The sequence below is a fragment of the Hippoglossus stenolepis genome, chromosome 16, assembly GCF_022539355.2.
Source record: "Hippoglossus stenolepis isolate QCI-W04-F060 chromosome 16, HSTE1.2, whole genome shotgun sequence".
NCBI lineage: Eukaryota > Metazoa > Chordata > Actinopteri > Pleuronectiformes > Pleuronectidae > Hippoglossus > Hippoglossus stenolepis.
Window position 1 is genome coordinate 1,708,435 of NC_061498.1, and position 12,312 is coordinate 1,720,746.

At 47.4% G+C, this 12,312-nt stretch overlaps 1 protein-coding gene across 18 annotated transcripts in view; it reads right to left on the reverse strand.

Annotated features, from left to right (window-relative positions):
- nfixb (nuclear factor I/Xb) overlaps positions 1 to 12,312 on the reverse strand; it is a 115,222-nt gene that overhangs the window by 15,833 nt on the left and 87,077 nt on the right. For 10 of the 18 annotated variants that reach the window (XM_035180039.2, XM_035180032.2, XM_035180029.2 and 7 more), the window contains 6 exons: positions 6,841 to 6,906; positions 5,622 to 5,696; positions 4,865 to 4,985; positions 4,527 to 4,562; positions 3,653 to 3,783; positions 1,558 to 1,632 (listed from right to left, as the gene is read on the reverse strand). In XM_035180039.2, coding sequence (XP_035035930.1) covers positions 1,558 to 1,632; positions 3,653 to 3,783; positions 4,527 to 4,562; positions 4,865 to 4,985; positions 5,622 to 5,696; positions 6,841 to 6,906 — 504 coding nt within the window. The remainder of the gene's footprint in view (positions 1 to 1,557; positions 1,633 to 3,652; positions 3,784 to 4,526; positions 4,563 to 4,864; positions 4,986 to 5,621; positions 5,697 to 6,840; positions 6,907 to 12,312) is intronic. The other 8 variants (XM_035180036.2, XM_035180045.2, XM_035180028.2 and 5 more) reach the window with 3 other exon arrangements.

The window sequence follows — 12,312 nt, forward strand, 5'->3', positions numbered from 1 at the left end:
GCACACACACACACACAGACACACACACACACACACACACACACAATGAAAAGAGAAACACACACTTGTCAATCAGGTAAGAAACAATGTACATTATCAGAGTTGTGTACGTCATTAACTGAGCAACGCGAGGACATCTTCACAACAATAAGACCACACACACACACACACACACACACACACACACACACACACACACACACACACACACACACACACACACACACATCACCAGGAAATAAACTGGGATTCTACGTCAGTATTAAAATGCTAAGTAGCCCCCTTACTGAGGCAGGTCTTCCCACCGCGGAGCAGGAGGAGCGAGCAGGAGCAAGAGGAGCGAGCAGGAGCGAGCAGGCAGGAGGAGAGAGACGCAGACTTAATGATGAATTACATGATCACCTGCTAAGCCTCAGAGCTTTTCATTCAGGTAGAGAATCACCTCCAGAGCAGGGGCGGAGGCAGAGGCCCTCCCTCCCCCCGCCTCCCTCCACTCGTCCTCCAGCCCTCCTCTCCTCATCTCTCACTCCCAACACCGTCACCACCATCACCAGAACAGATGTCTGCTGTAACCCAGTAGCTCCCTTCGCTGTAGACACATGGAGGCGCCATCTGGACCGGAACGCTGCTCCACTCCAGATTGGGGAGTGAGTGCACGTGTGTGTGTGTGTGTGAGAATGTAAATCAGAGTGCGTTTCAGTATAGTTTTGCATGTGTGTGCGTGTGCATGCCATTTGTGCGTGTTAGTGAGTAAGCATGTCTCGCAGACAGACGGTGCCGTGTGCGTTCATGACACACCTGAGTGCCTTTAGTTGTGTTTTATATTGTGTTTCCTGCGCTGTCGAGTCAGGTCTGCGGCAGGTGGGACGCCGCGGCGCCGTCTAAACATCCGGCCGCAAACGCTGCTCCTCCACAAACCCTCGTTCCCTCTTCTCCGTGTGCATCGTCGCTCGACAACAACACCACAACACCCGAAGCACTTAGCCCCACAAATTCACACCGTCTCAGAAAACTCACAACAATGTGTTTTCTAGGATATGATAATGCACATAATCACACAATTAAAATGCAGTGTATTGTGAGTCAGACAGCGTGCAGCAGTGTTGAGGATGTTCTGAACGCACCAGGGAGGTTCTCACTCGGCTACATGTCTGATTTCTACACAGATTTACAGCAGCGTCTCTGAGGCAGACGGGCGGAGGATGTTATGGAGCTACTGGGCAACCAAAAGGCTTTGGTAAACCCACAATGGACAACAGCAGACATCTGGTAGAAACACAACCCCACCCAGCGGCAGCATAGAGAGGAGAGGAGGAGAGGAGAGGAGGAGAGGAGGAGAGGAGAGGAGGAGGAGAGGAGGAGAGGAGGAGAGGAGAGGAGAGGAGGAGAGGAAGAGGAGAGGTAAACAGCTCACAGAAAGTGAAAACAGACTTGAATACATTGACAGAGAGAGAGAGAGAGAGAGAGAGAGAGAGAGAGAGAGAGAGACACAAGTGGAGGACGGTGTGAGCGGAGCATGTTTACATGTACACACAGTATAATGTTTAATGTTCTAACCATGGTAAGGAAACTGCACTCCATCGTTCTCATGCTTAATCTTCCTCTCCTGCACACTGGCCAAATGGTGCTGCACTGAAAGGCCAAACAGGGGAGAAGGGAAGAGTTAACAATGGAGGGAAGAAGGAGAGAAACAGACAGAGACAGGGAGAGAGAGGGAGGGAGAGAGAGAGGGAGAGGGGTGGTTAGATAATGGGCAATGGGGGATTTAAATGTTATGGAGTGCAGCAAGTGTCTATTAAATAGTTACATCATTACTGCTGGCTGTGTTAAAATGGCAGCATGTGAGTGGGAGCTGGAAATTGGCGAATGCATGAGAATTTATTTAAAAGAATCCCCGAGGTCGGGTCCTGAACCCAGGAGACAAACATGACGTCTCCTGTAAACACATCGCGATGGTCAGACGGGGATTTAAAAGCAAAAAGGGTGAATGGAACTGGGAAGTAACTGGGAAGTAACTGGGAAGTAACTGTGGTTCCACACGGTTCTGCTGAGCTCAGAGGGATGTGGGTGGTGAAGCTAGAACTAAAGGCCACTAAAGGTTGTTCGACACTTTTACATAAGAGTATTATCGTCTGGCTGAATATTAAGTTTATATATATATTATATTATTATATAAGTGCAACCTGAGCCAACAGCTGGTTAGCTTAGCTTAGCACAAAGTGGAAACTGGCTCCTCTGACGCTCACTAGTAACATCTTGTTTTAAAAATGTTCCCCTCACTCAAAATCTACCCTGCCTCTGATTGGGTGAGATCAGGGCACTAAGAGTGATGATTGGTTTGGGTAGAGTACCAAGGCCAGCCAATCAGAGGCAGGGTAGGGGGCGGGGCTTTGCTAACCTCAGGTGAGAAATATATTTTCTTAGCTTAGCATTTAGCTTCGACTACACTGTATGTATATAAACATGGATGACATTACGGCTCTTCAAAAGTGAAGCGGAAGCATCTCCATCGCCACCTGGTGGCTGGCTGCAGTATAGGTTGAATATACCGTCTCCTCCATATTAATGGATGGGACAAAATCAAAGTCAAATAAATTCTTCTCGAACATGGTGGAGGTTGTTTTTGCAAATAGACTTAACTTTATTATCTGCATGGTCAAACCACAGGGGGTAACTGAGAACATGTGTTTTGGGTGTGTGTGGGGGGGGGGGGATCTTATCAGGTTTATCAGTGGGGCAGAAGTTGTGAATGGAGGAAGGTGATGATGACGAAGGGGGTCATGTGATGAAGAGGGTCAACACAGCAGGGCCGCGAGGGGCCGAGCTGGAAAGCAGAAATGGTGGAAGGAGGTGAGCTGTGGCTTCTGGTCCATTTCAATTCAGAACTTAACAACTGGAAAATATCTGTGTTTAAGTCCCGTTATAGTTTGTGTGGAGCCGGAGTCAAAGGTCATCCGACCGCGAGGTCACGATGAAGACGTTTAGCTCAGTGTTGACACTTCAGTGACTTTCTCACAAGATTCAGTGACTTTTTAAACTTTTTGTTCTGACCATAACTCTTTTCCCTGGATGAGAGCAGACGATACATCTCAGTTAATGTGCTCTCATGTGTCGGTGACTCTCTGGAGCCACTGTTCAGCCTCAGTGAGGAGGGGGCACCGTCATGTCCACTTAACCAATCAGCAGCCGGCCAGTAGCGTAAATGAGCCGTGAACGTTTTGCACCTCGCGACTAATCGCTGACCCCTGTTGTTTGTCCAGGGAACTCCGCGTTTCTCTTCTAATTTATGGACTTAATAAAACATTATTTCCTACCGTGAATTCATTATTATTTCAACAGCTTGAAAACTAGTTACTCGAGTCATTTCATTTGACTGACATCATTTTTTAAAAGCTTGTTTTTATCCAAACAAAGATATAAATAAATATCTAATCATTCTTTAACGTTAAGTTTTCAGTGGCTTTAAAAAAATTCAATTACAAGCCTTAAGGAAAACAGTTGCTTCTGCTACAGCCTCATCAGAGCTTCGCCCTCAGAACCAGTTTGTTAATTTCTGCGTCTGAATTGATGTGGACCGTGGCCAAGCTTCTGGAGAACATCTGGAATGAGGTGTGCAGGGTGTGTGATGAGGAGGTGGCGGCGGGGGAACTACCTGCATCCACGTCGTTAGGCCACCCGCTGGACTGAGAGCTGCTGCCGGCCGCCGGGGAGCGGCCCGAGTAGAAGACATCGTCCACCGGGCTCTCCATCTCGCTGTCGTCAATGGACTTGCGCTTGTTGGAGCTGAGAGGGAAGGAAGAGATGTTTGTTTAATGCTTGAAGGAGCAGATGAGGAAGGCAGGTGAGGGGCGAGCTTTCTTTCTGTACTAACCCCTGACCCTGAGGAACCTTTCAGATAGAAAATGGTTTGCCCTGCGCTTTGTTTTCTGTTTTCTTGTTTCTACATTTTCCCGACACACAACAAGCTACCTGACTGTTCTCACTGAAACTAACAACACTGATGTTCAGACTCTGTTAAACGCCCTCAGTGCATTTTGATGGCACGTGAGGGTAAAGTGGTGTTTCCCTGCGTGTGTCTTGCATAAAATCATGTGTAGAAAAAACTCAAAATGTGAAGATTTCCATGCAGCGTTTTTGTCTTTGTTTCAGGTTTCAGCCCAGAGGGCGGACGAAGCAACACAACTGGAGACAGGCAGACACACACGAGGCCAGAATTTATTCAACACGCCGAATCCATACAGGCCTGAAGTGGCATTGTGCTGGAGACCGAGCTGAAGAGCGTGCACTGTGATGCTGGAATGCATTCCTGTGTGTGTTTGCAGATTCTTATAGACTCACACATCTGCCACCAATAAAATAAAAGGGGGGGGGTTGTGAATGTACAGCGATCCTGAATGTTTATATGTGTGTGCGCTTGTGTGCATATCTGTGTGACAGCATGCGTGTGTGGCTTTTGTGCGATGTGTGATGCAGGGGTCTGTGTTACATTAGTATCAAGGGAGACATTGGGTAATGAGTGTAACTACCTCCGTGGGAGACTTGCATAAAGCTCCATTTCAGTCCTGCAGCGTAAGATGAGCGGGATTGGACGACGGAGGGAGAGCGGGGGGGGGAAAGGGAGACAAAGGACACAGACACAGACAGTGTGACAGACAGTTCGGTGGGAAAAGTGAGAGGGAAGGAGAAGGATTAGTGGTGGAGGAGGAAGAAGGGAAAGAGAGAGCACAATCAAACAGCAGAGCAAGTTCAGCAGGAAGGAGGTTAGAGAATCAAGACATGGAGAATATTAGTTCAGAAAAACTACAATCTGCTGTGTTAATATTTATGGATGTGAGTGTGTGTGAGTGTGTGTGTGTGTGTGTACCTGGTGGAGGGGGTGGAGGTGATGGAGCGCCGGCCCAGGGTCACCTGGTTGATGTTGTAGTATCCAGGGCTGTCCAGGTCGGCCAGGGAGAAGTTTGGACCTGTCGCTGTCGCCACCGGGGCTGAGACGCACACAGACACACACAGACACACAGACACACACAGAACACACAGACACACATAGACACACAGACACACACATTACAGAGATGAATATCAGAACATTTGCAGCTGGGAACCGACAAACTGTTCACAACTTAAGATGAAGCTGGTGTTGTGTTATTTCTTATTGTTAAGACGATTCTTAGCACAGCAGGGGTTCAAAAATAAAAAGAACTAAAATGCACGAGTCCATTTCTCCAGCGGATAGAAGCTTTATTCTCTAAACTCTCATCAGGAGCCGTTTGCTGTCCTGGTCTCTATTAGCTGCAGCTTCCTGACACCAGTCTGCTGCTGCTGAGGGTTTCAGAGTCAAACTGGAACAATGCCTCTGTGTTTTTATGGAGTAACTTCATCCTCATATGTGCTAAACATCAGTGGATCTTCTGCCATGTGTCAGTGCTTTCAGCCCCAGAACCATTAGTTCCTGCTAAAGACTCGGAAGAAGAATGAAACTGTACGTTGTTTGGGGGACTATTTTCTACTGTGGATTAAAACATGTGGTGTGTCACAGTGTGTGTGTGTGATTGGGTCATTATGAACTTGTGTGTTAGGAGGTTCTCTGGAAAGTGAAAGGAGAACGTGGAGCGGTTACTCACTCTGCGACACGCGGACCAGCTCGGCTACGTTCCACACCCCTGAAGTCACAAAGCAGTCCTGGAAACTCAAGTGGCCTAAAGAGAGAGAGAGAGGAGAAGAGTGTGTGTGTGAGCAGAGAACCAAACATGCATAAAATTACAGACACACACACACACACACATGTGGAGGGAGCTGAAAAACATGTGTATACACTGCCGGTGTCATCCCATTGAAAACCATGTGTTTTCCATCAGATGCAACAGGCCTGTGTACATGTACATTTTGTTCACAACACACAATCAGGCCCGTATAATATCCACATGGCAGCTATACAGTTTAATGTCTAATGCACATGTATCATAAACCTCATGTATACGGTGTATGTGGCGTGCACACACACACACACACACACACACACACACCGGCCGTGTGTTGGCGTGTAACAAAGCACAGTAACTGGTATTTATGAGCCACTTCCTGCGAGTCCATTGATGCAGTAACTTAAACCTTAAAAGGAAAAATGTGTTTTATCACAACGTGGGTGTTGATTTCACAACTTCTGAGGATCCAGCTCAGGGACAGGAGACGACTTCCCACATCGTCCCTCTGGTTCCAGCGCTGGACGACTGTCGCTCGGCCTCTGACGGCTCTGCCAGGTGTGCCGCTAATTACCGAACAGAGAGTCGCTGTTTGAGTGGCAGCGACTCCGACGACGACCAGACGCCACTAAACGTTTCTCTTTTTGTAAATACAGTGATTTCACGTGAGAGCGACCCTTCCTCCCTCTCTCTCCACACGTCCATCACGTCTCTCTTCACTCCCTCTCTCTCTCTCTCTTAATCTCTCTTTTTTACCTCCATCCCTCATTTTCCTCCTGTTCTCCGTCCCTCTCTCCTTCACTCCATCCCCGTCTAGGGTTAACCACAGCGGGGACGACGCATGAGGTCAGCGCTCGGCTCGGCAGCGGCCATGTGGTTCCCATCTTCCAATAACGTCAGTGTGATTTATGAGTGGCCCGCCACAATCCCAGCTCGGCCCCTGCGCTACAGTACCATCAGCTCTCCTTACCATAATAAACTTAGACCCAACTCTGCTGGGACACACTCGCACACAGAGAGGCCTGTGTGAAGGGGGTGTATACACTGTACGCACACGTGTGTAGATGTGACTGCATGTAGGCACAGGTATGTAAAACATGTTTATGCTCCGTGTGGAGAGGGAGCGGAGTCGTGAACTCACCATTGGGCGGGGGCTTGACGTCTGTGTCTCCTTGCTGGTTCGAGTTGTCTGATTGTCCTGATTGTTCTGAAAGACAAGGAACAGGAAAGAGAGACGGTCAGGTGGACAGATGTCTGGACACTAGTCAAGGTTGGGGGAAATGGAGCCTTAATCCATTCTTTCCACTGAGGAGAGACAGACGTGGGCCTGAGATTAAAGAAGGGAAGATGCATATTTCCGCTCAGGTTGAACCTCAGTTCAAAGTCATAAAATGGTTAATATTTCTGTTTTCACACAAAGAACCTTTCGTTCTTTTTTCTTACAGAGACGGCGTCTGAGTTTATTTTATTCACATGTTCCTTTTTCCTTTTTGTAAACCGTTCTTCAGCAGACTGAGAGTAGGTGGAAGGATAATTCTTAAATGTACAGTTTGGTGTTTGGGAAAAAAACACATTCACACACACACACACACACACACACACACACACACACACACACACACACACACACACACACACACACACACACACACACACACACACACACACACCCGTGTCTACATGACGTCAGACGACATTACATCGATTTCCTGAAGACTTAATTATTTCCTAACCTAACTTAAACTTAATCTGATAACATGTCTTCACCTTAAAGTTTAATGATTTACATTATGGTGACTTTTGTCCCCATTATAAACACTGAGTAATACATTGACCACACACACACACACACACACACACACACACACACACACAAAATAAGGTCAAACGACACACAAGAAACATTCGAAATAGGAAAAGAGCACAGATACTCTCACTCTAACCTCGTGCTTCTGTCTTAGTGAGGACACTCATTGGCACAATTCATTTCCTCGGCTCTCACCCGAACCTGAACCATCCAAACCTAACGCCTAATCCGAATTCTAACCCCAAAACCAGGTCTTAACCCTCAAACAGTCCTTTTGAAAGTGGGTCAGAAAGTGAGAACTGGCTCAAACGTCCTCAATCATAAGTTCTGGGCTCCAAATGGTCCTCACAAAGACATCTGTACACACACACACACACACACACACACACACACACACTGTACGTTGGGTAAACTGGTCCCAGGAAAGCTCGGCTTCCTCGTGCACCGCTGACTTGTGAGTTGAGGTGTACTTGTAAAATGTTGGGGGATTGTTTGGATTGCATCTCCTGTGTTTTGCTTCACATCTACAGGGGCCGGCAGGCACAGAGCTGCCTGCTTCAGCGAGTTTAGTTTGGCCCACCGGCTGCCATTCTTCTTCCGATGCGTAATGCAGCCCCGCACAGTTTTATGGTTGTATCATATATACCAATTACCACGCAGCACCGGAGCTTTAAGGCCGTCCTGGGCCGAGCGTCCCGAGCCAGAGCGCAGCCCCCTCGCAGCCGGCACTAGGGCCCCTGCATCTCAACTTCCTCTAAGCCCAAATCAGCATCCTAATCTTGGGTGGCATTAGTCCGCTACGTGCCAGCAGACTGCGGCACCGCTCGGCCCGTCTGTCTGCTGCCAAAACCAAGACAACACCAACGAGACAAACAAAATCACCTCGGCACCCAGGGTCAGAAATAGGAGGCAAAACACAGGGATCGAGTTTCTCTTTCTCTCTGGCAAACACTCGTCCCTCATTCTGCGGCCGCGAGAGTCCATCCTCACGTCTTTCTTCCTCCCTCTATCCCTCTATCCCTCTCACACTCCTTCTCTGCTTCTCTTTCTCTCTCGTGCTGTCGCTCTGTGAATCCTGGCAGCCATCTTAGCGCTTGGCAGCCATCTTAGCTTTGGCGGTACCCATGCATTCCTGCTAGCTGACGGCACACCCACGCGCACACACACACACACACACACACACACACACACACACACTTGCTCTCTCTCTCTCACACACACACACACACACACACACACACACACAGGCCCAATGGTCTTAAAGATAAAAAGACCTACAGAGGATGTTGGATGCTGATGGAGTGAAGATAAAACCACTGGGAAGTTTGTGTGGAGTCGAGCAAGTGTCGTCCTGAGTGTACGAGGTAAATAAAAGATGATCCCGGAGGTCGGACTCGCTCGTTCAGCACAGAACCAGGAAGATGAGGAGAATAAAGGTGATCTTATAGGAACAGATAAAGCCGCGGGGCCTCGGCGCTCACACCGACGCTCCGGATGATGCATTTCATCACGAGCACAAACCGTTAAAAGCCATTTAAACCTGTATGCCTCTGAGAAATCTCCACGATGTTCCCAAGCCAGGAATCCGGGGCCCAGTTGTCATGACAACAGAGATGGAACACTACAGTTTAACGTCCCCGGCGACGAGTGGCTGTCGAAAAACCTGCGAGTGCATATGTGTCGCTGTTTGGACCGGCAATTAGTTCGAATGGAGATAATAATATAGCCCACTGGCACGGGCTCAATGTGTTGTTTTGTTTAAGTATTTCTTGGCAGCGAGCAGAACGGCGGTCGCTGCGCTACACGGAGGTGGAGTTTGCACTAAATCAGTCGTTCTGCAATTTAAGGTGTTAAATATACTCCAGTTTCATTATTTACCACGTTTTCAAACTTTTTCCTGGCAACATGTGAGCGGAGCCTCATCTCGATAAGTTGTTATACGCTCGACTCGTCGCTACCACACGGAGCTGGATTTAATTGGAAACCGTAAAACATGCACATCATCGTGTGAGACGTGTTGTGATAAAGCTCAAGACAATTAAAGAATCATATAGGTGATCTCATTCTTAATAAATCAACTTTAAATAGTATTTAAACCATAAAGCTGCGTTTTCCCACTATTTTGTAATGAAGCCAAAATATCCAGAAACAAACGCGTCCATCTTGTGCATTTGGAGCCAGATTCTGAACAGAAGTGATGTTTTACAGCATCAAATAACTAATGAAAACTTAACAGAGATCAGTGAGACGAGAACAACCATCTTTGTGTTGTTCTATTGTTCTGTATTTAGGTGCAGAAATCTCTCTCCTCTTATTCCAATAAAGTTAAAAACAGAACGGGATCTGACTCCGTGTGCACATGTGCAGGGTGTACGTTCATTTCTACATGTGTGCGTGTTGTCCATGAAGGGGTTCTGTGTAGAATGCACAGTATATTGTGTGTGTGTGTCCTAAATAAGTGGCTAAAGGTGACTGTACAGGAGTGTGTGTTTGTGTGTGTGTGTGTCTGCATCAAAAGGACTAGACACACTCTTCTCTCATTGTGAACAATAGAGAGGGTGTGTATTATTATCATCCTCCTGCTGATGCTCCGTGGACCACCAGCAGGGACCAATCACTGCCAGCGGACCACTCATCCACACACACACACACACACACACACACACACACACACACACACACACACACACACACACACACACACACACACACACACACACACACACACACACACACACACACACACACACACACACAAACACACACACACACACACACACACACACACACGCTGCGGTGTGTGTAACCACATTTATTAACATGTTGGTTCAAATGCCTGCACGTGCACACGCCAAACATGGACACACATGCTTTCCAAAGCACAAACATGCTGTTACACACTCAAACACACACTCACACACACATTTAAACACAGATGAATCACCCTTATCTCTTGCACACAGTCGCCCCAAGGCCCCCTGCACACGCCCCGCCTGAGATAATACAACACACACACAGGTCATCAAATATACCATGCTATAGCTCTAATCACACACACACACACACACACACACACACACACACACAGTGGCTGCCTGGTCAGTGTACAGTCACAGCTTCTTGATACACTGTGTGTACACAACAGTTAACACCGGCGTTACATTTGTGACACTGCAGCTGCAGACATGAGGCCAGTAACTCACATCCAGGCTAATGGACACACACTCAAAGTCACACTCACTTAATCTCACAATTCATCATACTCACAGACACAAAAACAACACACACACACACACACACACACGTGCAACCCATTTAAAGACACTCGAAGGTAAGATTGCGCACACATGCTCGCTCGCTTTGCACATTGCCGCTGCTAATGGACTCGTTTATTGTGCATATATTCATACACGAGAGCGCGGCCGCACACTTTACGCTAATTTACACAACGGCTCCGAGTGTTTGTTTGTGCATCACAAGCGCACGTGAGCAAACAGGACGTCCGTCGTAATGTGGACTAAGTGACGGGAGCTTTTCGGGCTGATGAGGAGAGAACGTAAAAAAATCACACTGGAAACAAAATGTGCACAGCTTTTTGTAAACTGTTAGAAAACTTTGTGTTCATCCTCCCTGGTTTATCTGCACCGAAGATTTTTTTAGTCAATGATTTTTCAACAAATTAATTATTCTTTATCACGTGTGTGGTTTATATTTGAGTTTGAATGATTTACTGAACTGATGTTATTTCAGAGTTTGTTAAACAATGGACAGACCCAAGTTCACAACTTTTCAAAATAAAAGCTCTGTAATTCATCTCAATATAAAGCATGGAGGCAACACAAACGAATGTTGTACTTATACTTTGAAAACAAATTGCCAAACAGGAAGTGACTCTATTGATGTTGTTGCCACGATGGAGATCAGCACCAGCAACACCCGAGAATATGTGTCTCAGTCCGATGTGGTGAAATAATAAAACTAAATATCACAATGATCCCGCGGAAAATTGGAGATTGGAGATCTGGAATATGTTGATATCAACGAGTTGCATTATGGGAAGTGTAGGACGGCGTTTTATACCCAAACAACCAAAACCTTACAGAGGTGAAAAAGTAAAGATCTGCAGGAAAACAACCATCTCTAACTAAACGTGCTCGTGGGAGAAACCTTCCTTCTGCAGCGGCGAATCGTATGTGAATGCGACAGCGGCCACGCTAACACACATGCAGCGCTGCAGCTGTGCCCCCGGTGACTCCGTCCTGTCCACCCTCCGTGTGCTGTGTCATTCAAGGATAACTCCGCAGACATGGCTCAGTTCACAGTGAAATGATAGGGGCCTCTTCCTCCGACGGCCCCAGAGCCCTGCGAACAAATCTACTACTGTTCTCTCCCTCCTCATCTCTGTCTCGCCTCTGCCTCTCTCTCTCTCGTTCTCTCGCTCGTGCTCCGACACCCCCGCACCCTCCCCAGCTCCTCTATATCCTACAGAGCTGCTCTCAGACCTGCACTGAACTCCGGATAATCTCCTGACACTATCCAGAGGGAAGCTCTGTGTGGAAACGCAAATGTCTGAATCAGTTGCTGCGGACATCAATCCGGAGTTTCTCCCGTCAGCTCCCTGGGAAAAACTCCTGATAATGTCCAGGTGAGTCAATGTGAGGACGCAGCAGGAGATGCAGTACATGTACATACATGGAGTACTGCGTATAATGTAGCACGTATATATGCACGGCTGTACGTAAAGCACGAGTCATGAAGGCGAACAGCACATACTGACTCATACATACAAGACTGTGCTTCAGTTTA